The sequence below is a fragment of the Siphateles boraxobius genome, unplaced genomic scaffold (genome assembly GCF_051911475.1).
Source record: "Siphateles boraxobius isolate OS27281-9 unplaced genomic scaffold, OSU_SipBor_1 19, whole genome shotgun sequence".
NCBI classification, from domain to species: domain Eukaryota; kingdom Metazoa; phylum Chordata; class Actinopteri; order Cypriniformes; family Leuciscidae; genus Siphateles; species Siphateles boraxobius.
Window position 1 is genome coordinate 21842655 of NW_027508799.1, and position 24428 is coordinate 21867082.

At 38.8% G+C, this 24428-nt stretch overlaps 1 protein-coding gene across 1 annotated transcript in view; it reads left to right on the plus strand.

Moving 5' to 3' along the window:
• The window catches only part of snd1 (staphylococcal nuclease and tudor domain containing 1), a 167285-nt gene extending 150597 nt beyond the window's left edge, over nucleotides 1-16688 (plus strand). Inside the window, exons 19-24 of the mRNA XM_077234280.1 lie at nucleotides 3438-3561; nucleotides 5221-5290; nucleotides 6433-6546; nucleotides 8144-8347; nucleotides 13835-13879; nucleotides 15791-16688. Coding sequence (XP_077090395.1) covers nucleotides 3438-3561; nucleotides 5221-5290; nucleotides 6433-6546; nucleotides 8144-8347; nucleotides 13835-13879; nucleotides 15791-15856 — 623 coding nt within the window. The 3' untranslated portion in view covers nucleotides 15857-16688. The remainder of the gene's footprint in view (nucleotides 1-3437; nucleotides 3562-5220; nucleotides 5291-6432; nucleotides 6547-8143; nucleotides 8348-13834; nucleotides 13880-15790) is intronic.
• The last annotated feature ends 7740 nt before the right edge of the window (nucleotides 16689-24428 follow it).

Sequence of the window (24428 nt, forward strand, 5' to 3'; positions counted from 1 at the left end):
TGTGAGTCTTTCATCTGCCAAACAAGTGACTATTACAGTGATTCAAATAAAATAGTGAAAATGGAAATGTGAAGGTTAATGTAGTTCAGTCAACTAAGATAGGCCATGGTGACATGTTTGAGATTGTTATTATTCCTTTGTTGATAGCAGGGATGGACAAGATGTGCATGTACATCAAGACTTCAGAAAAACACAACTTCAGAGTGGCATATATATATACCCCAGGACATGCATGTTGCATTAAGTTTTCTAGTCATACATTCATGTTTTCATAGACATGCAGCAGTCTTAAAATAGTTTAATTTTCATAATGGACACGCCCCGCTCCCCGCACCTGCCCCGCCCATCTGAGTACTAGAGTACTCATTTTTTGAGACGAGAACGAAAAGAGAAATTGACAAAAATGCCCATCCCCTAATGAAATGTAATGTCCTTGAATGCAATTTATGTTACTTTGGAGTGTATGTAAATTGTGAAATATGTCTTAAATGAGAAGTAATTTTAAAATGCAAATCTTTTCTCATTCTCAACCCTGGTGTGTAAGAGAGAGGCATTTTTTCATGCAGAGAACCTTTGACTTTGGAGATTAAACATTTACATTAGCTAAGAGTCCTTGACGGTCCTGTTCACTGTTATCTGTATAAAAACTGTTTCATCTCATAGTTGACTTTCTCAGGCTCATCTGTGAGCTCCCACCTCATGTCCTCTCTAACGCTCACTCGTTCCTCATCAGAGCAGGAGGTGAGTCCAAATCCGTAGACACGTTCAGCTTGTGCTAATTAACATTACACACTGCCCGCGAGCTAGCTGTGTGCAAAGCACGCTGCACTGAAAACTCTCTCTCACACACACACAGTCAGGGGGGTGTTACAGATTTACAGTTGGCGCTAGAGAACACGACCCCACCGTAATTAAAGCTGAATCCTTCATTATATCCTCCAGTATATCAGCCAAGGAGGATGTAATGAAGCATACAGGGAACGTAAGCAGAGCTGAACATCTGAACCTGCACCATATGGACCACTGCAGGTCTTGTTAGCGTGCTTATAGATCAAAAACACAAATTAACATTACTTCATTTTTAAGTTGACAAAGTCTCCCCAAGAGTTCTATTAAGTTTCTGATTAACATAGAATGTACAATGGTATTAGTGTTTTTTCCCCAACATTGTAACATGTTCTCTGAAGTAAATACCTCATGTGAATAAATACCATGCTACATCATGTACCATGGTATATATCTAAGTACTATGGTGTTTCCATTAGTCACGTTCGTCTGGAAGCAGACCGAGACCCGCTTTTCGGATGGCAGTGTTCATACGTAATCAAATGAACCGAACTAACAGAACAATCGCAACAGTTTGTTTTAATCGAACCAAACGTACCTTAAAGTCAGCATGAAACGCAAATTGCGATCATCTTTCCTTCTCTATTGTGAAGTTTATCCGAGTGAATTTGCGTCTTGAAGAATTAAAAATTGGAACGGGACTTGATATTGTCCATTGGCAGTTGATTGGATTGTTGTTGTTTTTGACAACAGTGGGGTTTTTTCTTTAATAAAATGCAAAAGGTGAATTTGAGTCTTTTGAAGCCAAATAATAGTTTGAACAAACATTAATCAGTTATTCACTAAAAACCTTCCGCATTTTCATATCATATTTGCCACCTTCCAAGAGTGACATCATCAAACATCATTAGTTATGTTTTGTAACCTGATAAAGAATGAAATTTGACATCTGGAACCATTTTCGATTCCTTCAACAGTGTTTGGGGAGTGAGTTTTGTATTCTTTGACATGTATTATAAGCCAGTGCATTAATTTTAATTAGCACCCATCGTCTATAATAGACTTTTTCTCTGCCCGGTCCATGCGTTCTAATTGAGTGCCTCTTGGATTAATTGGGTTAAACGAGCTGCCTCCATTAAACCTTTATAACGCGTACGGAGGACACCCCCCTCCTTATTTATTATTTAGCGTGCTCTCGCAGGGCTGGAAGTGGGGCATGGATGAACGAAGCCGGGGAGAAACACTCTCGCTGCCCTGCTGCCTGGGAAGAAAATGCAAAACTTTTTAAATTAGTTTAATAAATCAAGGCTACACATTCAGCTGTCATCTGACACGCTACTCTACCCACAGTCACACAGCTACGTTCTCACGCCCCCCCCCCCCAACCCCCCCACCCCCTTTGCTTCTCAAAAACTGCTGTCTTCTCAAAATGCAGCTAATATCTCTACTGTGCGAGGATCAGCTGAGAGGTTTGTGTGTGTATATGTGTGTGCACGTGTCTTCCCATATGTGCTAATTAACCGTTTAGCAGGCTGGATGCTGGTGGGTTAGCCAATAAAATAGAGCATTTAAGCCGCACCTCTTTGGAAATCTGCCATTATCAACCCCCCCGTACACAAACATACGTTCACACGATAACGTCGCTCTGTTTGAGTTGGCATCATGCTAATTAGCCGCATGCAGGCTTAAGGCTGCTTAAATGTAGATTTACAGTACATGTTTTAAACGCCTTTTCTCCCCTCGTTATTCTCGTCTTTTGATTTAATGCATGCAAACAATCTGATGCTAGAAAACCTTTTTCATAATGACCCCAGTGACGTCAGAGGGGGGTGAAAACGAGCAGCTTAAGACAGGCCCATTAGTTGGCTTATTTTAACAGCTTTCCTGGAGGACTGTTTGGTGTTTGTCGCAAATTACCGCTCTCGCTCTTTCTTTATTTTTTTTTCTCTCTCTCTCCACTTTGCGCTCTTAAAATATTATTCATGCCTGACTGTGGGGCCACTTTGTCACATATCCGTACCCCAGCAAACCCCACACCTCAGCGATTATACTGATTGCTCTGTTGTTGAGAGAAATGAATGAACAGCTGCAAGAGTCTGGCTGTAAAAACTAAGTATTTGTAGTGGATGTTCTCATTAAAAAGGCCTTTCAAGCCATTTTGATATTAACCTTACTCGCCTTTGGTTGATTTGAGAGCATGCTTGGGTCACACGTCCCCCCTTAAGCGGGCTCTGGTGCGCTAGAGCGGTGAGGATTTGTGGGTCTTAATCCAATATTATTTCCGTATTTGCAACAGACCCCAGGCCCAGCAAAAACTCAATGGATGTTGGTTGTCAACAAGTGAATGTAATTTAGTATTTGCCGTTTGGCTAAACAAGGATATTATGCTCTTCCTCTCCAGGGCTATCAGGGCTCCATTGTTGGAGAAACGATGTAAGCAGAGGCCAGTTACACGCAGGATAATGAGTCAATTCCTCATCAAATTGGCTCGTTATGTCATAAATCATACAATCACTTTATCATGCTGATTCTTGGTCTTTTGAACGTGGAGCCAAATCAAGTCATGCAAGCCTGAAGTTTCCAGATTTTCCTGAGAAGTGTGATGGTTTGCACAAGGTTTGTTCACCTTTTTGTCGTCCTCATGTCTGCAGGAACTAAACTGGAGAACCTGATGGAGAGCATGCGAGGAGAGATTGCCGCCCAGCCTCCGGTGGAAGGATCCTTTGCCCCACGCAGAGGGGATTTTTGCATCGCAAAGTTTGCTGACGGAGAATGGTGAGAGCCAAAAAAAAGTCTCCTAATGGTGTCTGCTATAAAAGCTGAATTTCCTGGTTTAAACCAAAGACCTTTTCATTTATTAATTTCTTTTAATAAGTAAATGTAATAAAATATTTGTCAGAGCTGCTGTGCAGGATGTTCTTGTCTGATTTTGAGAGGTAAAGATTCCTTTTGCTTATGTGGCAAGTGTGTGCAGGTTATTTGATGTTTCAAGTAGGAATGTACTTATAATAAAATTGTGCAGTTTTGTGGATAAATTATTTTTGTTATGGCTAATAACCAATAAATGGGCAATATAAAATATATCTAAAATATGTAGTCATTTAAAAAGTAATGATAGAAAAATTTGTTTTGAGATTTGCTAAAGATTATATTTGGCAGTTCTACTACTTTTTTGTTGATTTTAATGGTTAACTAAGCATGCATTGGATGATGGAAATGATTATATAAGATGTCAAATTGCATTACAAAACAATAAACAAATTAAAGGAAAAAATCTTTAATATTGGGATAAAATTAGATGCATCAATAACTGCACATCCTTAGTTTGAAGGAAGATAACTTTGGTGAATAAAGATAAGCAGAAAGGCATAATTTTTCAGCAAACTGTATTAGCAGGGATCACTTTAACCTCATATTCATTGTTGAAATCATTTTATAGTTAGCCATCTGTTGGTTATGAGTATAATCTGCCCTAGATTGCAGGACCTTGGACTGCTTTGAGTTCTTTTTCCATTAGAGAGTCTGGAAGCTTCTATTGTCCCCTTGTAGACTGTGAACAGACTGCATCCTCAGTTGGGTCGACCCATTATTCAAGCATCTGCTGGTGTTTTTGTTGATGTCGTCTTGCTCTTTTAAAATCTCATTTGAACTCAACCCAAAAATATTCCTAGAATTTGGTTTCTTTTCTGTTAAGTGCCTCAGATGTGGATTCCCCAATGTTTTTTTTTTCTTAGCATGTTATGTTTGTTGCTAACAGGCACTTTCTCTTTATAAGTCTGTTATACGCAGGCAGGGAGGAGACAAATCAGTCTGCAGCCAGCAGAAAGATTTTTTGTACTTCTTTTTTTAGCATGGGTCCCTGGATCAGGCGGTGGTTTTGGGATGATTGAGGCGATTTAGCATAAATAGATGGTTTGGAGTGGGCAGGGGGTCTCGAGTGGGTCGGAGTGTCTGTTTGATTATATGAGAATGGAAACTCTTCATTGACTTTTGACAAAGAACAAAGATCTTTTGTTGGAGGTGTCACATAGAGCTTTGAACTGCTTTTTATGAATATGAGAGGCTTCTTGCGCTTTCAGAGAATACAAGATCAATTCTCTCTGACCGATAAAAGATCTGCCTGTACTGTACAGTTAGGGGCACAAAACTAGTATTTTTCTCTTTCCAAAGTGGGGTGTTTTCAGATCACTTATACTCCCCTTTTACATAAACAAAGTGCTGGTAAATTGGTGTCATGTAGTTTAGCCCCTTTCAGTCGTTTCATTGAAGAAAAAGCAGTTTGGATCCAGAAAGTCAGTGGAAACGTGGGTATCAAATTGTCATTTGTTGGCAAACATGTTCTGTTTAGAAGTTCCACATCAAGTTGTCCAGTGCTTCTCCTCTGATCAGTGAGTGAAATTGACCCATTCTCTATCTCTCTCTTTCTTTCTGTAGGTACAGAGCACGCATTGAGCGAGTTGAAAATCCAGCAAAGGTTCACGTGTTCTACATCGACTATGGAAACGTGAGTATCAGCTTGCATGAAGGTTGATTCATAATCTGGATGTAGCGCAGCATCTCCTGAGTGGAGAAAAAACATGCTGACTGATGAATGTTCTGAACTGTATTTAAAATACTGAATGTGCTTTCAAAAGCCAGCACTGAATCCATCAGTCAAATGGCTAACATGCAGAATACATGTGTTTTTGCAAGGAAATGGTGTTAGTATGTTTGAAAGGGGCTTTAAGAATACAGTACCCAGCATGCTATGCTGTTTATTTGCCCAGGGCAGAAAGCTCCAGGCCAGCACAAGAGAAAAGATGCAGGTGGTCATGTGATTAAACATTTCCCACACAACAGGCCTTCTCTCTCATCTCTATATTCCCTGTGCCTTCCTTTTTCTTCTCACAGACGGTCTACCTCTCTTTTCTCTTTGCACACTTGCTCTTTATTCTGTATATCTTAACCCTCTGTGCAATCTGATATCATTGTTTATCCACCTCTGCTCAATCACTCTGATTCCCTGGACACAGTGTCTAAAAGGACGGATCTTTTAATGCCCCATCAAATGTCTATGGCTTAATAAATGCCTTTCTTGTTATGATTCAGATTTCATATAATAATCTGACAATGTAGTAACAAAACATAGTAGCAGATCTTAAATTATTTGCTCAAATACTTCTAGCTCCGCCTTGTTAATGATGTATGTGTTTCTGCTGCTCATCCTCCTAGATATTGCTGTATAACCCCACATACAGAACAAGCCAGTCTTTTTTCTTTGTACTTTCATCTGTCTTCTGTCTGTTTGTCCCTCTTTTAGTCTCGCTCTTATTCTCGAAGCTGAAATGAGCCTTTGCGGCATCTCTGTGCTTAGCAGCCTCTTTAGCCTGCTGTGTTCACATGTTCTGTACTGAAGACACATGACCACAGCGCTCAACTGCGACCCAGTAGAGAGAGAGTGTGTCTCTCTCATATTGTGTTGCTGGCTTTGAGTGTGGCATGTGGAGGAGTGGAGCGTTATCCTTGACTTTGCTTTTATCTGCTGTGCTGTACTCACACCTCCTCCATTTAATGAGGACCTTGGTACAGGCAGTTGGTGTATGAAAGAGGTATGAAGTCTGTTTTATAACACAACAATGTGACAGTCTCTCTCTCTTGTCGTTTCAGAGAGAGATCTTATCCTCCACACGTCTTGCAGCGCTTCCTCCAGCCTTCAGCACGCGTACACTTCCTCCACAGGCTACAGAGTACGCATTTGCCTATATTCAGGTCCCACAGGATGTAAGTTACCGCACAAAAATGTCTATACGCACACTCCAGTGTGATTGATCATACACCGTGGCCTTCAAACAGGTCCACGTAGAGCATGCACGCACAAGCTAGAGTCACATCATGCTAGTTTAGCGGTTTTGGATGTTTGGAATGGTGTACTACCGTACAACTGACCATTTCGGCAAAGTATGCAAAATTTCTGCATGGAATAGCCATACAACGCTAGACTATGTAGGGTTTTATATTTCACAATGCAAAATAAACCAGAAGTACACTATGTATTTTTAAAGCTTGTTAATAAATTAATCTAAAAATAAATGTTATATGTATATAAATGTATAGTATAGGGAGTATACTGAGGGATTGCAACATTTATATGTATATTTATATAATTTATTTATTAATAATCAAATGAATCAAAATAATTGTCTCAATACTTGCTGAATTAAATATGCATGTAATGAGGTCATGTGACTTCTAAAAAATGTAGCCAAAGACTACAGATAGAAAGACGGTTCACTCCTATTACTTAAAAACTATAAATGGGAGAATGGGATAATAATAAATGGGATTGTACTGCAACGTGCAATATGGCGGAATATGGTCCCGCCTTCTGAGCAAAAAAGCCAATCACTGATTGGTAAAGTCATTGCGTCACTGCAGCTCCTGTTCCTATAAAAAACTGAGACTCGCGCTTAAGACTGCACATGCGCACTGGCTGGTCTAGCCTGAAAAATAAGCTTTTTTTAATGCTTTTTGAGCATAATTGTTGTCGACTGAACAGACTTTCCTTAAAAGGGACTTTGATGAAACATATTAGCACTTTTAAAGTAGGTCGTATTTAGTGTGTTCTTTGTAGCAAGCAGTACCCTAGAGTGGTAATATCCCAAATCAAGCCTTTATGCTAGTAACATGTTATTAAATTGTGTGACGAAATGCATACGAGAGAACGCTTTTCAGCAGGTCTGTTTATGTGTGTAGGTGTGTGTTTGTGTGTGTAGGTGTGGCATGCCACCTCCCCTATTAATACTGCTGTTGTTTTGTGATCTTTGAGGTAGGCACATTGTTCTCTCTCTCTCTATCTCTATCTCTGTCTCTTTCTCTCGTTCTGGATGGCCTCTGTATCTCGTACCCCCACCATAACTCCCCCCAAGGGGAACATGCTCTGAGGTTGCCATGGAGACTGGGTTGGCTCACAAGAGCAAACTCTGTGTGTGTCTGTGTGTGTGTGTGTGAATGAGCGCGAAAGATCAGATCTGTATCTCACCTCATGCGTCGAAAATTTGCGAAACATTGTGTTGGTGTGGAGGAATTTTGATCCTTTTTTTTTGTGCAAATCTACATTTATCATTATCGTAGTGCTTGTGTGTGCTTGTGTCTGTTTTTGTGTGTAAGTGTGATGAATGAGCAACTCTGGAGCTGGCGAGTTTGAACGATGGAGTCTGATTGGCTCAAAGCACACTTGAGGACCTTGGAGTGTCTGTCAATAGCTTGTGTAGTAGTGCGTGTAAGTGCAAGTGTGTGTGTTGAGGGCAGTTTGTAGAAATGAAAGCAGGTTTGGGACACATGGATATGTGACATGCTCTTATAATGACCCCACCCACAGGAAGACGCTCGGACCGACGCTGTGGACAGTCTGGTCAGGGACATTCATAACATACAGTGTCTGCTGAATGTGGAGTACAGTGGACCCGTCTGCCCACACGTCACGCTGCAGTTCGCTGACTCTAAAGATGACGTGGGTCTGGGTCTGGTGAAAGAAGGCCTAGTCATGGTGGACGTACGGAAAGAGAAGCACCTCCATAAAATGGTAAGTAGATCTAAATACAAAAACCCAAATAGTAAGCAAGAACCCACTGGTCAGCTAGTTTTAGGCGGAGGCAGCATTAGCTTGGTCTGGGTTATAGCATAATCTATGTGCCCTGAAATGCACCTCGCTGTTTCACAGCAGGGCCTCTGACGGCAGCCATTTTGTATTATTATGAAGCACTGACCATTCGTTCTCCCCTTGTTATCCTCTCTTTATCAGTCTAGCTCTTTAAAACTTACTGCATTCATTTGTGACATTGTGTCAGTGTATACAAACACATCGCTGCTCACCCAGGACCTTAGAGGACTTTTTATTTTAACACTGTTTTTACTTTCAGCCATTTGATTCATTCTAGAGCTGCACGAAAATTCAAATCAGATTTTTCTGATTACAATGCTGTTTTGTTTGATTTCTTGTTTGAAAAGCTTCAGATTTGCTGTGCTTTCTTCTAGGACTGGATTTCACTGTAAAATAAAACCTGGCAATAATATAGTACAACTGTAAAATTACAATACTAATTGTATACTGTTCATTTATTTAAATCGCAGCCTTTGTGATTTAATAATCGCACTAAGCCATATCGCAATTTTGATTTTAGCTAATTCATCATGCAGCCCTAGTTTATTTATTTCACTTTTCAAATTTCATTCAGTAGCTGTTTTATCTTATAGCCCTTGTTGATAAGACTTAAAAGCTTACAAACTCTTCTGTTTGAACCGTTTGAATTTAGAGACATTTGAACCCGTTCATTGATCACCTGTATTTATCCTTTAACCTTGTGCCACCCTGACGTTATTTTTTTGTTATTGCTCTTGAATCAAACCATACAGGTTTGTTCTTAGCAGTCTGCCTTATGAACTTGAGTCTTAGGTAGGGGTTTGTTGACTCTGACGTGCTTACTTCCCCCGTTTCCCTGTTCCCATAGGAACACTGCTGTTCTAGTTCACTCGTCCCCTCCTCTCACTCCCTCGCGCTTTATTTTTTTATTGTACTAACAGGTTGTTTGAGGTGCTCGTATAGAGCTGAGCTGTCTGACTTCAGTGGCAGACACTTCTGCTACTTTCACACTCACACAGTTATGAAACACCAGTGCTCAGGCATGTGTACTGTACCTCAACTACTGTACACGCATGCTTTAGTTCAACAATACAGTATGTCAGAAGAAATGCATAAATAACCAGTAGTTTTATTAAGATGTGCCAAGGTGAAGTGGGTAAAGTAAATGCATTCGCTTATCATAGCCAGCTATAAGACAATTGTAGTTTGATTTTCTCCTGAAAAGTATAAAGCATCCTGACGAGCGTAACACAGCATCTGTTTGAATGACCAATGGCAGATAGTGTTAAAAAAACAGATCATTATTTTTGCCATTTCGTTCTATGTTAGTGGCTCAGAAATTACACTCCTTACCTTTAGTGAAGTGTTTTATAATCTCAAGATTGGAACCTTTTATTTTTCAAAAACAAAAGCATCTTCACTTTTTCTTTGTTAAAACAGACTTGACTGTTTATTCATGTGTAATAAGCATCCATCAGCAGTTGAATCCACATAGTGGGCACATCCTCTAAGCTAGACAGTCATCTTTTAGGACAGCAATGGCACTTCAGTATAGTGTGGTGGCGCCATGCCACTTGTCGTCTGTACTTGCTTTCACCCTTGGTTTTTTCATAAAAGTTCTCTCATCTCACTCTCTCCTTCATTCAGTTTCTCATTCATTATCTCTCCCACTCACGCACACTCTCTTCCTCTGTCCTTCTCTCTCTCCTTCCCCATCTTTTTTCTGCTGCAGGTTTGGCCTCCAGTGTAGCACACTGTGTGCTGGAGGATGTAGTTTGAAAATTTCCATGTATTTGCATGTCGGTGAATGCGGTGTGATAAATCATAATCTTCAGAATTAAAGACAAAGCAGTGAATCAAACCTTTCATTCCTTCGTTAAATGAGCTGTGATTTAAAATGCTGTTAATATACAGCGATTATTTACACTACCTTCTTAATACTCCTGTGACTCCCCATCGTCTTTCTTTTGATATTCTATTCCTCTTTAAACACAGTGCTCTGTGATCATTTCTCCCTATGTCCTCTCTGCTTCTGAAGGGTATCTGCTTGACACCTGACTTCCTGCTATCAGCAAATCTTTACTTTGCTGAAGTCCCCAGACCATACGTCCATACGTCAGTCAGTCCGTCACATTCACTACGGTCTAGTGTGGAATGCGTCCTTGAATCTCCGTACAAGGCAAACGAGAGAGGGAAAGAAAATCTTTAACGTGAAAGTAGGAGTCAGATATTGGGAACGTCTGTATGACGGAGAGAGAGTAGGAGAGAGTGTCAGATAAGCCCCCCACCCCCCCTGGTTCTCTTTCTCTGCCCCTGCGCGCGGATAACACACGCCTTCCGATAAGTGTGCATGAGCTTCATCAGTTCTCAGGATCGATAGCTGAAATCGATGTGTCACTTCCCTCTCTCTGTTTGTCAAACACTGCTCTTTCTTATTTGTGTGTCAGGCTGTCTCTCCTTCTCTGGTTTTCTTCCTCAACCTGGCATGCTAGATGAGATGTCTGTATGTTATCAGAGGGCATGCGATTGAAAGCAAGAGGCGGGTTTACATCAAACCAGCTACATAAGCGCTAAGCGTAAGCTTACTGTAGCATACCATCAGTGACGCTGGTGCCTTTTAATGTTCATTAGTTTTACAAGCTAATTACAAGCTCACATACTAATTAAGGTTACAGTCATAGAATACACTGTTATTGGAGTTTTGTTCTGTGAGATTCTCCTGAAGCGTTCAGTATTGGTTTAACTCTAGACTTGTGATTTCAGAAAGAGTTTGAAGGTCTTGCTGTTGTTGGCATATAATGGACCTTCTGGAAATGTTATGATCTCAGCTAACTTTGGTGGGTTAAATGCAGAGGACAGATTCCAAGAATGGGAAATCACTCTCTCCCTCTCCGTCATATTCTGGTGATATTGAGTTGTACAGTCCAGATGATAAAGCCCAAGGGAGGTGTAGTATTTTTATTACGGTTGTTCTGTGATGAAATTGTCCTGTGAGCTTTTTAGCAGTTTATGGAAAGTTGTGTGAGGTTTAAAATAGTGGTTTACATTTCTGTTCCTTTCCTGTTTTATTCCTTTAAAATTTCGTTAATGTTTTCAACTGATTGGTCTTAAGGAATCCAGTCGGACATATTTCTTAAGATTTGATGATGATCAAATCATCTTGCACTCATAAATGTTAGATGGAGTGCAGGGATGACTTAAGATAGATTATTTTTAACTTGATATGCCATAATAAAAAATGTAGCACTCATGACGGAACATAAACTAAAACGGCTAAATACAAACGATTATTTCAGCTCAACTTAAGTTGGTTTGCAATCACGCACTTATTGGCCACCCCATGTCCAGCCATATCCCATCATGCCTTGCTCCTGACAGCTCTATTACCCATTAAGCAGTAAAAGTTAGCTGCGCTTACAATGGGGAATTTTCTGCTCCTCCAGTATCAAATACACACTCAGCCACACAAACGGGCCGGGACACATGCTGAATGACACGCATCGCTGCCTAAAAACCCCATTTCATTCCTGTGCCCTGTGGATTGAACACAGGCTTGATCTGGGACAGAGAAGCCATTTCAGCTCCAGTGTCTTTCTGTTGTTTAATCTCTGTAGTGAGATGATCAAAGTCCAAACTGTTCTCTTCGAATGCTGTGCGGCTGTGTCTGTGGACGCTTTGATTTTCAGGCTGCCTGTATTACTGGGGTATTATAGAGTGTTTCGAAGAACACCACAAAATATGATCACTGTCCCATCATTTCATGCCGAGAGACTCGGTTGCAGTCTGCAGATTGATAAAACAACCACCTGAACCCATAAAAGTGAGGACTAACACAAGTAACTCACAAGTGGAAAATGTGTGTATTGTTATGATGATGATTTAGGCTGGTATACTGTAAGTTATTGCCGCATTAGAGCAATAAAGCATGCATGTATGAAAAAAAGTGCAGACATGATTGATCTTTAATTATCACGTTCTCTTTTCCCTTTTCGCAGCTTATTGCACTAAAATGTTCAAATACAAACAAAATGATGTGTACGCAATCAATCATATTGTACACCCCTACTACCACAAAATACAATATGCATTGAGATAATACTAATTAGGGGTGGCACGATCCGGCTTTTTTGCCTCCGATTCCGATACCTGGGACTCAGTATTGGCCGATACCGAGTACCGATCCGATCCAAAACTCAAATGATAATTAAAAAAACAGTGCCAAATTAATAAACTTTATCTGTATGCCTCACTGTGGGGAAGAGACTGTCATTGTTCTTTTGTTAAAGGCATCAAAGCTTGACTTAAACATTATTTTCCTTACTTTGTAAAACAATATAGAGACAAAATATATACTATTTAATTAAAAGACATTTCTTTTAAAATTTTAAACTTTTTAATGAAGCAGCAATATATGATAGATTGGACAGAACAACTAAGGCTATCAATAAACTGCCATTGCGCAAAAGTATTGTAATATAAAGATTAATTTAATGATTTAATCTGTACCTCACATTAAACTATATGTAATGGCTTCAGAAAACTTGGAAAATAGTACACGAAAACATTATGGTCTTATGTTAGCATCTTTGAAGCAGCACAAGACTCTTGGCCCCTTTGCTGTGTAAAACTGCTGATGGCGTGTGTGAGTGTGGCACGTGAGGTGCTGTGTTGCATGTCATGGGGCGTCGAACGCTTGATGGATGCAGGCTGCGTTAGCTGCACTTTTCTCTGCTGTCCAGATGTACCTCGCAGTCTCTTCACGTGTGTCCTAAAGCACTGAAGAATCACCAGCTCTTCAGCCAGCCAAATAACCCCCTCTAAATACTAACAGTCCCTACACACAAACACACCACCAAAAGAGCAAACATTACACTTTTTAACGTCTGCCATCTTTGTGCATTAAATCCTCTGCTGTGATCTCATCCTTACCTGGTACTACCTTTCCAGCTTTGTAATGTTACTGGAAACGAGGACAATCCCCACTTTCTGACTCATCTATGCCTCAATCCTTGCTATGACAGAAATGGTCAATATGTTGAGGGTTGTGCAGGCCTGTGCCTGTGATGCAGCTCTTTGTGGGCCGCAGGAAAAGAAAGAGCTTGAGACACAGGCCGTCTAGTGGCTATAACCACCCACACTTTCACTTATTATTGAATACATACTCTACAAGAACATGGTTCTGAAAGCTACCCTTATGATCAGAGAACAGCTCAACAAGATGAGGGCCTGTTAAAACATCTTCTAAACAAGATGCACTTACTGTGATTGACTGATGTAGACTCAGCACAGCATCAATCTTGGAAAACAATCTCTGTCCTCCATAACGTAATGCGTGTCATTTATCTAATGTTTAAGATGTTCAATGATATGTTAAAGGAGTTAGGACAACAGTAGGCCTAAATGCACCTCTCTTTTTTTTTTTTGTCATAGGTGACTGAATATCTGAATGGCCAGGAATCTGCCAAGAGTGCCAGGGTAAGATCATCTTTATTACATTGCTCTGAAATGCTTGATTCTGATTGGTCAATCACAGCATTCTATATATATTGGGGCTCAATAGCTATAAAAAAAAATGTAATCTCGTAAAATTAAGCATACACTATTTTTCTTGTTTATAATTTTGTCATCATTTGCTATATCCAGCAAAGTAAACCCTTAGATTGAAGGGTGATTCTCACAAAACTGTATTTTCTGCAAGCTTTTTTTAAAAGGTAAATTTAGGTGTCTTTCCAAAAAAAAAGGACACTTTGTGAAAGAACAACAAAATACCAAATGATATGAATCCATAATTCATACATTTTAAAAATGTAATTGTTATAATAAATATAATTTTATAAATGTATGCTCACCATTTAAACATTACAGAAAACTTTTCCGAATTCACAGTGTATATAGTATGTGTACGTTGCAACAGCAAAGAGCTTGTTTACATTATGGACAAGTCAAGTTGCGATGGAGATTTCACACACACGGCTCGCGCTCTTCAGAAACAATCAAAGAATATGGGCACAGATCGTGTTTTAAACTGAAACACACACTGGAATGAATAATTCACTGAAAACTCAACGTGAGTCTCTAGTCTCTTTACATAAGCAATGTTTTGAACTGATTGTTTGAATGAAGTCATTTACTGGATCATTGGACTAAAAACTTTCCAAGAGTTTAGCAACTTGAAATGATCTTATCGCAAGCAGAGAAGTGGAATCTGGTTAGAAGAATATTCATTTCCACCTACCAGGGTTACAGGTGTTGCGGCATTGTAGATGCTCTGTGTTTGCATTAAATTATTTTAACACGTGAAGGATTTTAAATGAATGCATTTGTTAGCTGTAGCATAACCTATAACTACAGCATGGTTCACATCAAACAGTCTTTTGGCTCAAACATCGCTCCGTATGACAGGCCGACGGCCTTGTTTAACAAGACTCAAGCAGAAGAGAGAACCATGCCAAGCCAAGAGCTTGATGATGATGTCCCTTCTAACGACGGCGCTAATTATCATAGGCATTAATTAGCTGTGATTCTCTCCGAGTTAACAGCCGCAGCACACCCATCGACCACAGAAATGGAGAAAAAAGATAAAACCTGTATTACATACAAAATGATTTCCCGTCGTCACTAAGAATCTCTGAAGCCGAAACCATCCACCATCACGTAAATTAAACATTTCACCGGGTTATGTTTCAAAACCGATGTGAAATAGAAGGGCGGCGATGACATTTGTTGGATGTAAAGCCTTCACGCGTGACTGGATGTGAAGGGACTGGAGTTAAAGACGACGTAAACGACATTCGCCTCGTTATTACTGAGGTGTGATGATGTTACAGACCAGCTCGTGTTTTAATGATCATGTCTACATGCTGGCCATCTGTGCCTCAGTCTCAGATACATGAGCACAAATGCTTATCAGGATTTAATGATGGTGGATCAGTGCTGTCAAGTGACTTGAAAGCCTAATTTTTCTGCTTATTAATGTTATTTAGGATTTAGGGTGGGTTTCAAAAGTTTATTTTCCCTTTCAACAATTTTTTTTTAACACAATTCCTTAACGCTACGTGTCCACTGGTGCAGAAGAAGCCCGTTTAAAAAACAGCAAAGATCTGTTGATTTGAGGGTTAGTTTTCCTTATGCGTTCTTTTCAATATGCGGTCTCTAGAATTCCCGTATATGCACGATTGCAGTTGGAAACTATTTAGTCACAACCTAACTTTAGCGACGCCACAATTAAAGTGTCCAAACTGCATTTGAAATCTGAATTAAATTACACATGTAATTATGAGATTTACGTACTGAGTATTTCAATTCCACAATGACATGTACAGTTAAAGATATGTTTTTAACTCGTGTTTCATGAATTTTTGTAAAAATTTTGACTTTTATTTGCAGCTCAACATTTGGCGTTATGGAGATTTCCGCGATGACGACGCAGATGAGTTCGGGTACCGCCGCTAAGTCATTGTCCCAAAGACCTTGTGGAAGACGGGATACATTTGCAGAGAAAACAAAAATCATGAAAAAAAAACTCAAAAATCAGAATGCTCTTTTTTTTCTAACGATGAACATTTGCCTCTGTCTGTTTTTTTTTATTTTTTTTATTTTGTTTTTTTACTCTGTGCATATCCTCTCTTCTGCCCAAGGACTTTGTTTCTTATCATTTTCTTTTCTTCTTTTTTTAAAGCAAGTAGGCTACAGATAAAGCTACCTGTAGCTGCTTTAAGTAGGACCAATTTATTTACCTTAATCTTAAATTTTGACATGATAGCCAAACATCTTGTACATGTACATTTTTAGCCAATCACCAGCTGTTAAACCCCATCATAGCAAACCTGATCTGCCCAATCAGATTTCTATATTTTGGGGCAAGATTTTTAAAGAAATGAGGGGGATGCACAGAGCAACCATGAACTCAAAAGCTTGCTGAGAAAATGCCTCCTTAATCATGAGATTCTATATATGGGATATATATGGATATTTTGAAGGTAGATCGAAACTAACCAAGTGAACTGACTGAACGTATTTTTGTCTCTCTCTGATGTGATCTGAGTGTTCAGTGACATTTCTGGGCATTTGTGTAGGACGTGTGTTTTCTCTTTCTCTGTGGCAAAAGAACCCCTGCCAGCACTTTTACAAGCGTCTCTGGGCTTCTTCCCTGTGAGATTTACTCAACGGTCATCATTTCTTTTCCTGCTCTTGCCGCCATATGGAAACAGTGTATGAATTTGTTTCTTTCTGAGGTAGACCCTGTCATTGTATTTAAATCTGATGAATAAAAATGAGCAAAGTGCCTCGTTGTCTGACTGGTTTTGAGGGATGTGGTGATTTCTTTGACTATTTACAACATGGTATAGTCACTATAGTGTTTTTTTTAATGTGCCTCTAAATGTCACCAAACTGTTACAATGGCAAAACAGTAACAACAATGCTTAAACTGAGAAAAAAAAATTCTGGTACTTTCACTGTACATAATTTTTCTCAATTAATATGGACGAAATACAATGTTAAGTCAAATTTAAAACACAAAGTTGTTAATGAACTTTGTAAGTACCAAAGTTAATTGTTACTTCCAATTTGTCACCTTATACCTACATACACTATTGTTCATAAGTTGGGGTTCAGCTTTGGAAAGTCTTTTAGGCTATTTTTGATCAAAATTACAGTAAAAACATTAATATTGTGAAATATTATTGCAATTAAAAAAAAGAACTGGTCTCTTTTAATATATTTTAAGAATTTATTCCTGTGATGGCAATTCTCAGTATTACTATTAATATTGAAAACAGTTGTTCTGCAGTTGTTCCAGTTGTTCTGAAAACAGTTGTTTTTTGTGAACGCTAAGCGAACCAGGACTCGATGTTTGTTTTTTTGGTCCGGACCAAACGAAACAAGCGAACTGAACTACAAGTGTGAACACACTCAAAATAATGCAGACAACTTGTTTTAACCGCAGTTGGTTTCAGAACAGTGAAACCTCCACTCAGTGTGACAGCGGTGAGCATTGGGTCTCTAGCTGAAACTGCAGTAAATGAATTGAGACTCACTTGAGAACTAGCCTGTGTTTGAGGCTTTAGCTGAATGGCCCTCATCTCTGCTGAAAACATCATCGCATCTGTTCTCCACTGCCCTAATGAACCATGAGCACCCTGGTTTTGCCCAGTGCAACTCAGGCTATTTATTTGCTCTGTGAGAAAGGGCTTTTATATGAGATCATGATATAATGAAGTTCTCTAATGTTAGTTTCGGACTTTTAGAAGAGAGATTCGGCCCAGACTTCTGCCTCATTGCTGCACTGATGTGCTTCAGCTTTATCATGTCCCTTTATTAAGTCAAAACACTGGAAATCACTTCTCTCTTTTTTTCAGGTTAATGAGATTTAACTTTACATTCATATACACACATTTTTAAGCCTTTAACAGAAGAACATCATGTCCTTTTCTAGTCAAATGAATACAGACCTTATCTCCATTTTAAAATTCCTGTTCTCAGTGAATCTAGCAATGTTCAGCTTGATTAGCTCAGTTCTTTGACCTCCCTAAACCTTTTATGTTAAATAATTTAAGGACTCAAACCCTTATATATATTCACTTATATTGAGAAATATGTTGCTAGACATTCCGCAGAATGCGGTGCTTTTAACAGAAGATGAGGTGTAATTGCTCAGATTAACATTTAAGTAAGTGAAGTCGTAACGCAGCAGGTAGTGTTGTGACGAACACACAGATTATTCAGATTCTTATTCAAATCCACATTGTGTCCCAGTGCCCCTTTTCTTGTCATTAATTTCATGTCTCCGCTTCACTATACAATAATTAAAGGTGCAGTAAGCGATTTTTGAAAAACACTGTCGGATCGAGCACCACAACAAACTTGTAGCCAATCAGCAGTCGGGGGAATATCACTGGGAAAAGGTGGTTATGATCAGGTATACTGCACCTTTAAAACTTAGAAAAGTCCCTTCCAAAGTACTGTTTATGATGCTGCTTAAATTTTGAAAGTGAAAAATATATATATATAATTCTTTTTTTTACGTCTACATTATTCATTTTGGCTAATAATTATAATTTTTTTATTGTTTAGTGTATAAATTAGGATGATTTAGGAGAGCTGAAAGTTTTGTCCCAATCGTCCCAATGTTTTCCAGGCAGGTGTTTAATGTTTGGAGTTTTAAATAGTTAATTTTACCTTAAGATGTGCAGAATGTTTTCGCAGTAGCAGATATTTCGCCCCTGTCCTTCCGTATTTCTCCTTTCATCCTCATGTCTGTCAGTCCTCAGGGGGGAGGATGAACACCCCGCTGCTGTCTTTCATCATGGAATATGAACTATATGAGTGTCTTAGTGTGCCACAGTACACCTGGTGTCCTCAAACTACAAATAGATATATTAGATATAGATATATTAATGTGTGCTGCACATGATCTAGCACAGTCAGAGTGCTTTGGTCCATCCATGTGGTTGTGACACTCACCTGCTTGCGTCTCTTGTTTTCTCTCTTCTCCCTCTCATTCATGTGTTCTCTATGATGTGAACACTGGATGTGAGATGGAACAAAAGACGACGCATATGTCAATCTCAATAGGAAATATATAGCTGTGTTTATTCAAAAGTGTCATTTAATCAATGAAGTGACTTGAATTTCTCAGAGAAGGCTGTGTGGCTTCAGTAGAGTTGGGATATCGTGCACAAGTACAGACTTTTGTGGTTCTTTTTTGAAGTTTGAAATCTTCAGTTTTCGTTGCAGCTGCATTGAAGAGTGGCCAGCATTGTACTTCAAAATCCTCCTTTTGTGCTCTACAGAAAGTAATACAGCTTTGGAACGGTACAGATGGTGAGTAAAATATGAAAATTTTCTTTAAATGAACATTGGATCAGTTTCGAAGCATCCGACAAAGCTTGTCTGTGGACTTATACAACATGACAAACGCTTCTGTTGACAATAGACAGTTTATAGGCACTGTGCAGACTGCATTGATATAGTCACTTCTTATGCTCAGTACTTTTAAAATGTTCTAATGTTTAAAATTAAATCCAGTGGAGATGTGCTCTTCACACTCTATTTAAAAACTAGCTAAAAAGCAGAGGTCAGTATTTGTTTTTTGTTTTCTTCCAGCAAATTGTATTTTATTCTGGCAGATCTGCTCAGTTGCTCAGCTGCATTCATTTCTTGTTTGACATCAGCCAAAAGAGCAGAAAAACAACATAAATTCAAGAAATGGATGTACAACCATGAACTTGAGGTGCTGTCAGAATCTCAATGTATTTTTTTTTTCTACATTGGAAGGTCTGAATGGTGTTACAGATTTTTTTACGGCTGACATTATTAGAAAATGGTTTAGATTCGATTAATTCCGTCCAGTCTTCAAATCAGACTGCAACTAATAATATTAAATGATTGAATTCTCAGTAGCAGGAAACTCTGATCCCTGACTCAGTCTCTTGGGGCAGTGCAAGTAGCTCGTACGAGCCGGCCTCCTCTCTCGGAGGCTTACTGCATGTGTCTCAGTGACCTCCAGATGCTCAGGAGAGGTCTGTGTGAGAGCCAAGAGTGAAAGAGGGAAAATACTGTGGTCTTGTTGGGTAGAGGGCACCTCTAATGGAGGCCGTGTGAGAGGATTTCTACCTCCGACAGACATGTGCCTCACACTGCGAGGTAGATTGGACAGCGTGAGGAGTTTCTTCTCACTCATCATTCTGTTAGATCACCGTGGCAGCCAGAGGATGAAAAAAAGATCCTGGATATACTTATGAAATGATCAAGGGCATATATCCCCATCATATGTGAATATAATTACTGTAGTCTTAAATCAATTGAATCATGTTGGATTCTCAATAGCATAGCTCCACAGAGATAAATGATAAATAATCGTCCTTTGAGTGAGATTCACTTATATTCTCTTGATGAAAGCTATATACATCTACCTAAATGACAGTTTGAAGCAAATTACCAACACAAAGGCTGTTCCAAGCCTATGCTGCATAAGATTACAATTTTTTTTTTGGCAATACTTTTTTACAGTGCCCTTGCTATATGAACATGCTATAGTAATAACAGTAATTTATGCATAATTACATGCAATAACCCTAAATTAAACCCTATTCCCAGTTCCCACCTAGCGCTATACGTGTTGTAAATCAATATTGCTCAGTACAAGGACACCTTAAAATAAAGTGTAACCATACATTTTTTAGTACTATTGTTAAAGCCCGTTCACACCAAGAACGATAACCAAATATAACTATGATAACTATATTAGCGTTCGTACCAAAGGACGATAATGTTCTGTTTATTCTAAGTGTGCACTGCAGTTTTGACATCTGTCACTTTAAATGCTCAAACTCTTTAGAGCAGGATGGATTCTAATTGGCTGTCAATGTTTTCATTGTTCATCAGCAGGAAGAAATCATTCTGAAAGTGATTCCAATAATATCGTTTCTCTGTGCTGTTATAATTGTGGTGTGGACACTGCTATTCTTTTATATTTAGAATGATTTTTAGAAATTGTCATTATAGTTATCGTCCTTGATGATATGCATGGGCCTTTAGTCTGTGTACACAGGTACCAAATCTACGGCAGCTTTAAATAATGGACCAATCAGATGACTCTGGGGGTGGGATAACTATTTCAAGGGTATTGAATTAATGTACACTAGCGGTCAAAAATGTGTAATTCATCAAGGCTGTGTTATATTGATCAAAAGTTTGTACAAAAATACATTTACTACATAATGTTACGAAGGATTTCTAGTCCTAGAACTTTATAGTCAAAGAATCTTCAAAGTTTTCATAAAAATATTAAGCAGCACTGTTTTCAACATTGATAATAAGAAATGTTTCTTGAGCAGCAAATCAGCATATTAAAATGATTTCTGAAGGATTATGTGACACTGAAGACTGGAGTAATGATGCTGAAAATTCAGCTTGGCATCACAGGAATATATTACATGCTAAACCTTATTAAAATAGAACATGTATTTTAAATTCTAACAATATTCCAGACTTTTTCTGCTTTTACTGTATTATTGATCAAATAAATGCAGCTTTGGGGAATGTAAATGAGTCTAAATTAAAAAATATACAAACAAATCTTACCGACCCCAAACTTTTAATATACCTGTTACCATGTAGAGCATTTTGATTGTCACTTCCCTATGTAGACAGCGAGACCCGTAGTGTTAAGTCAACCACTTTCCCCATCCCCATGTTTTGTGTTTACTTACACTGAGCGAGCCTCTATCTCAGAGGACTTGTTAGATAGAACTCTAATCTCGCTCTGTCATGAGAGGAAGGAAACCAAGTTATCAGGCCTGGTATAATAGCGTCGTCTCGTTTCTTTAAGCGTTAGTTGCTGTCATGAATATCAGGGAAACAAGTGCTGGAGGTGACATGGCACCTCTCTAAAATGATCAGATTAAGTGTTCACAGTTGTGCTAACAGGAGAGGAGGGTGTCTCTGTAGCAACGCAGCGCAGCGGGATGCACATGCGAACCTCTGGTTCTGGTTGCTACGGTAACATCAGGTGATTCTATAATTATCCTTCTTGTACTGGCGGTCTCAGTTGCCACGCCCTTTCGGCCGGCTCTTAACCACACCTGACATCCCACGATTCATGTACTTATGCACTATTATATGCTGTTTTGTAGTATAAAATAGTATATAATACGAGTAGTGTGTTCACACTGAAAATTCTATAAAGGAAAAAGTGCACTTTCATGATGCAGGCACTTAACAGAAAGAACGAAGTGTGGAATGTTGGACACTTCGATGCACTCAACTGTCGCGGAGGGGGAAGGGCATCAGACTCTGATGTGGAATCACAAAATAACCTTATAAAATTCATACACTACACGGTTGAGTACATAGTATATATACGTGCATCGCTAGATTCCAGGGTACTTACAAGTATTTGTTTAACCTATTGAAAAAGCAAAAAAAGTTTCTTTGACAGTTTTTAAGTTAAAGTTAAAAACTAAAATGAATCATTAATCACTGAATAATATAAGTCATGATGCTGAATAATATCCAGTATACTGTAAAATAGGTTTAAAGCAACATGGTTTGGTGTTGATGAACGTGTATTTGAGCCTATAGGGGATGTGTGGGTACAAAATACAAAAACTGTAGGACAACATTGATCTAAACACACACGGATCAGGGAGACTTTTCCTTTTCTGTATTTATGTGAGTGATGCCGCTTCCCAGTTTAATATCTTCCACTGCTCGCTGATAACGCATCAGAGCATCAAATTAAACTGATCCACTTCTGTGTTTATCCACACGTCTTCTGACTGCAGGCCCTGATTAATAACTTGAGGGATGAAGGGAGGAAAGAATCAATGGAGCCTTGGTTTACTCTTTTTATCATGCATCCTACAACAAAAAAACAACACTGCGATGAAAATGCACTTTCATCTTTGCCTACTTGCCATCAAATCATCCAAAAAACTGTATTTCTGTCTATCTTCTCCTAACCTCATGCATGTAGAAGAGAGCAAAGTAATGGCTTGTTTGCCGTCACAGGGATAAATTATATTGTAAAATATATTCAAATAGAAAACATTTATTTTAAATTGTATTGATATGTGCTGCACGATTAATTGTTAAAAGATGAATCGCAATCTCGATTCAAACACCCAAGCGATCTTATTCCTAAATGACAATGATTCGGTTATGTCTATCAAACCTCTGACAAGATTGTATCATTACGTCATTACACCAGTAGGCGGTGACAAGTGACTGTTAAAAATGTATTGTTATTGAATCATTTACTCAAAGAGATTTGTTCTTCAATTGATTCATCCAGTAATTGAACAAATGAAGTCTGTGGCTGCATCCAAAATCGCATACTTCTCTACTATATAGTAGGCGAAATACAGTATGTGACAAAACTGTAGTATGTCTGAATTCACAGTACTCATAGAAGAGCAGGCAAAAAGTGCCTGTATGACCTCCTACTTCCGACGAGATTCTGAAGTGTGCATACGATGGACATTTTCCGGCCACTAGGATTTATGAATGGCAGTGAAACGACGTAACTGACGCTGGTAGCACAAGACAGTGACAACATAGCGAATGTAGTATCCGGATTACATTCATATAGAACATACTTTAAGCGGTCGTGAAGTAATTACTTATTCAAAATAAGAACCTACTCGAGTATATATGAGTGATTCATTGAATCATTCATTCAAGAGATTTGTTCAAAAACGCTGATCCAGCAATGAAACGTGAAGTCATTGAATCATTCATTTAAATGATTTTTAAACAAATTCATTTGAATTCATTTTTAAATAGTCTGCAGCCATAAACATTTTGTCAGGACCTCTAGTAAATGACATGTCATGTTCTTTAGCTGTCTATTCAGAATCGTGGGAGAATCGTGATCTCTATTTTAAACAAGAAAATCGTGATTCTCAATTTATCCATAATCCTCCAGCTCTAATATAGCATACGATATTATACACATAATATTACATTTAACACCAATAATATTTGTCAAACCACTCCAGTGTACACTGGGAGGTCCGTGAAATTATAGGGAATTGTGCCTTTATTTTTTCTTTTCTTTCTCCATCGTTATCGCATTCATGTAATCAGGAAGCAAGCAATCACTTAAAAGAGGAGATGACCGTTGTACACCAGGTTTATTTCTGCTGTATGTGACATTAAATCTGTCGCTCAGGCTGCCCCTTGCCATTTGTTGCGCATATATTACCCTTAATGTGATTGATTGATTTATTTCATTATTTCTGATAATCTCCTAAAACTGCCTGTAGGTTGGCTGAATAGAAATTACACTGTGGAGCATATCTAATTGCCCTAATTAGCATATGCAGATGAGCCTGTTATCTTGTGTACAGAGTGTTGCTTATGGTAAACACAGGACTAATCACTTTAACGAATTTAGCTGTTAAAAATGCTGGTAATTGTGCATTGTTTAAACAGATGGGTTCCGTTTTCGCAAGCATTCAGACAGGAAGTGTTGAGATGAGTGCTCTCCAATCAGCTTCCCTTTCTTCTCATCCTCATC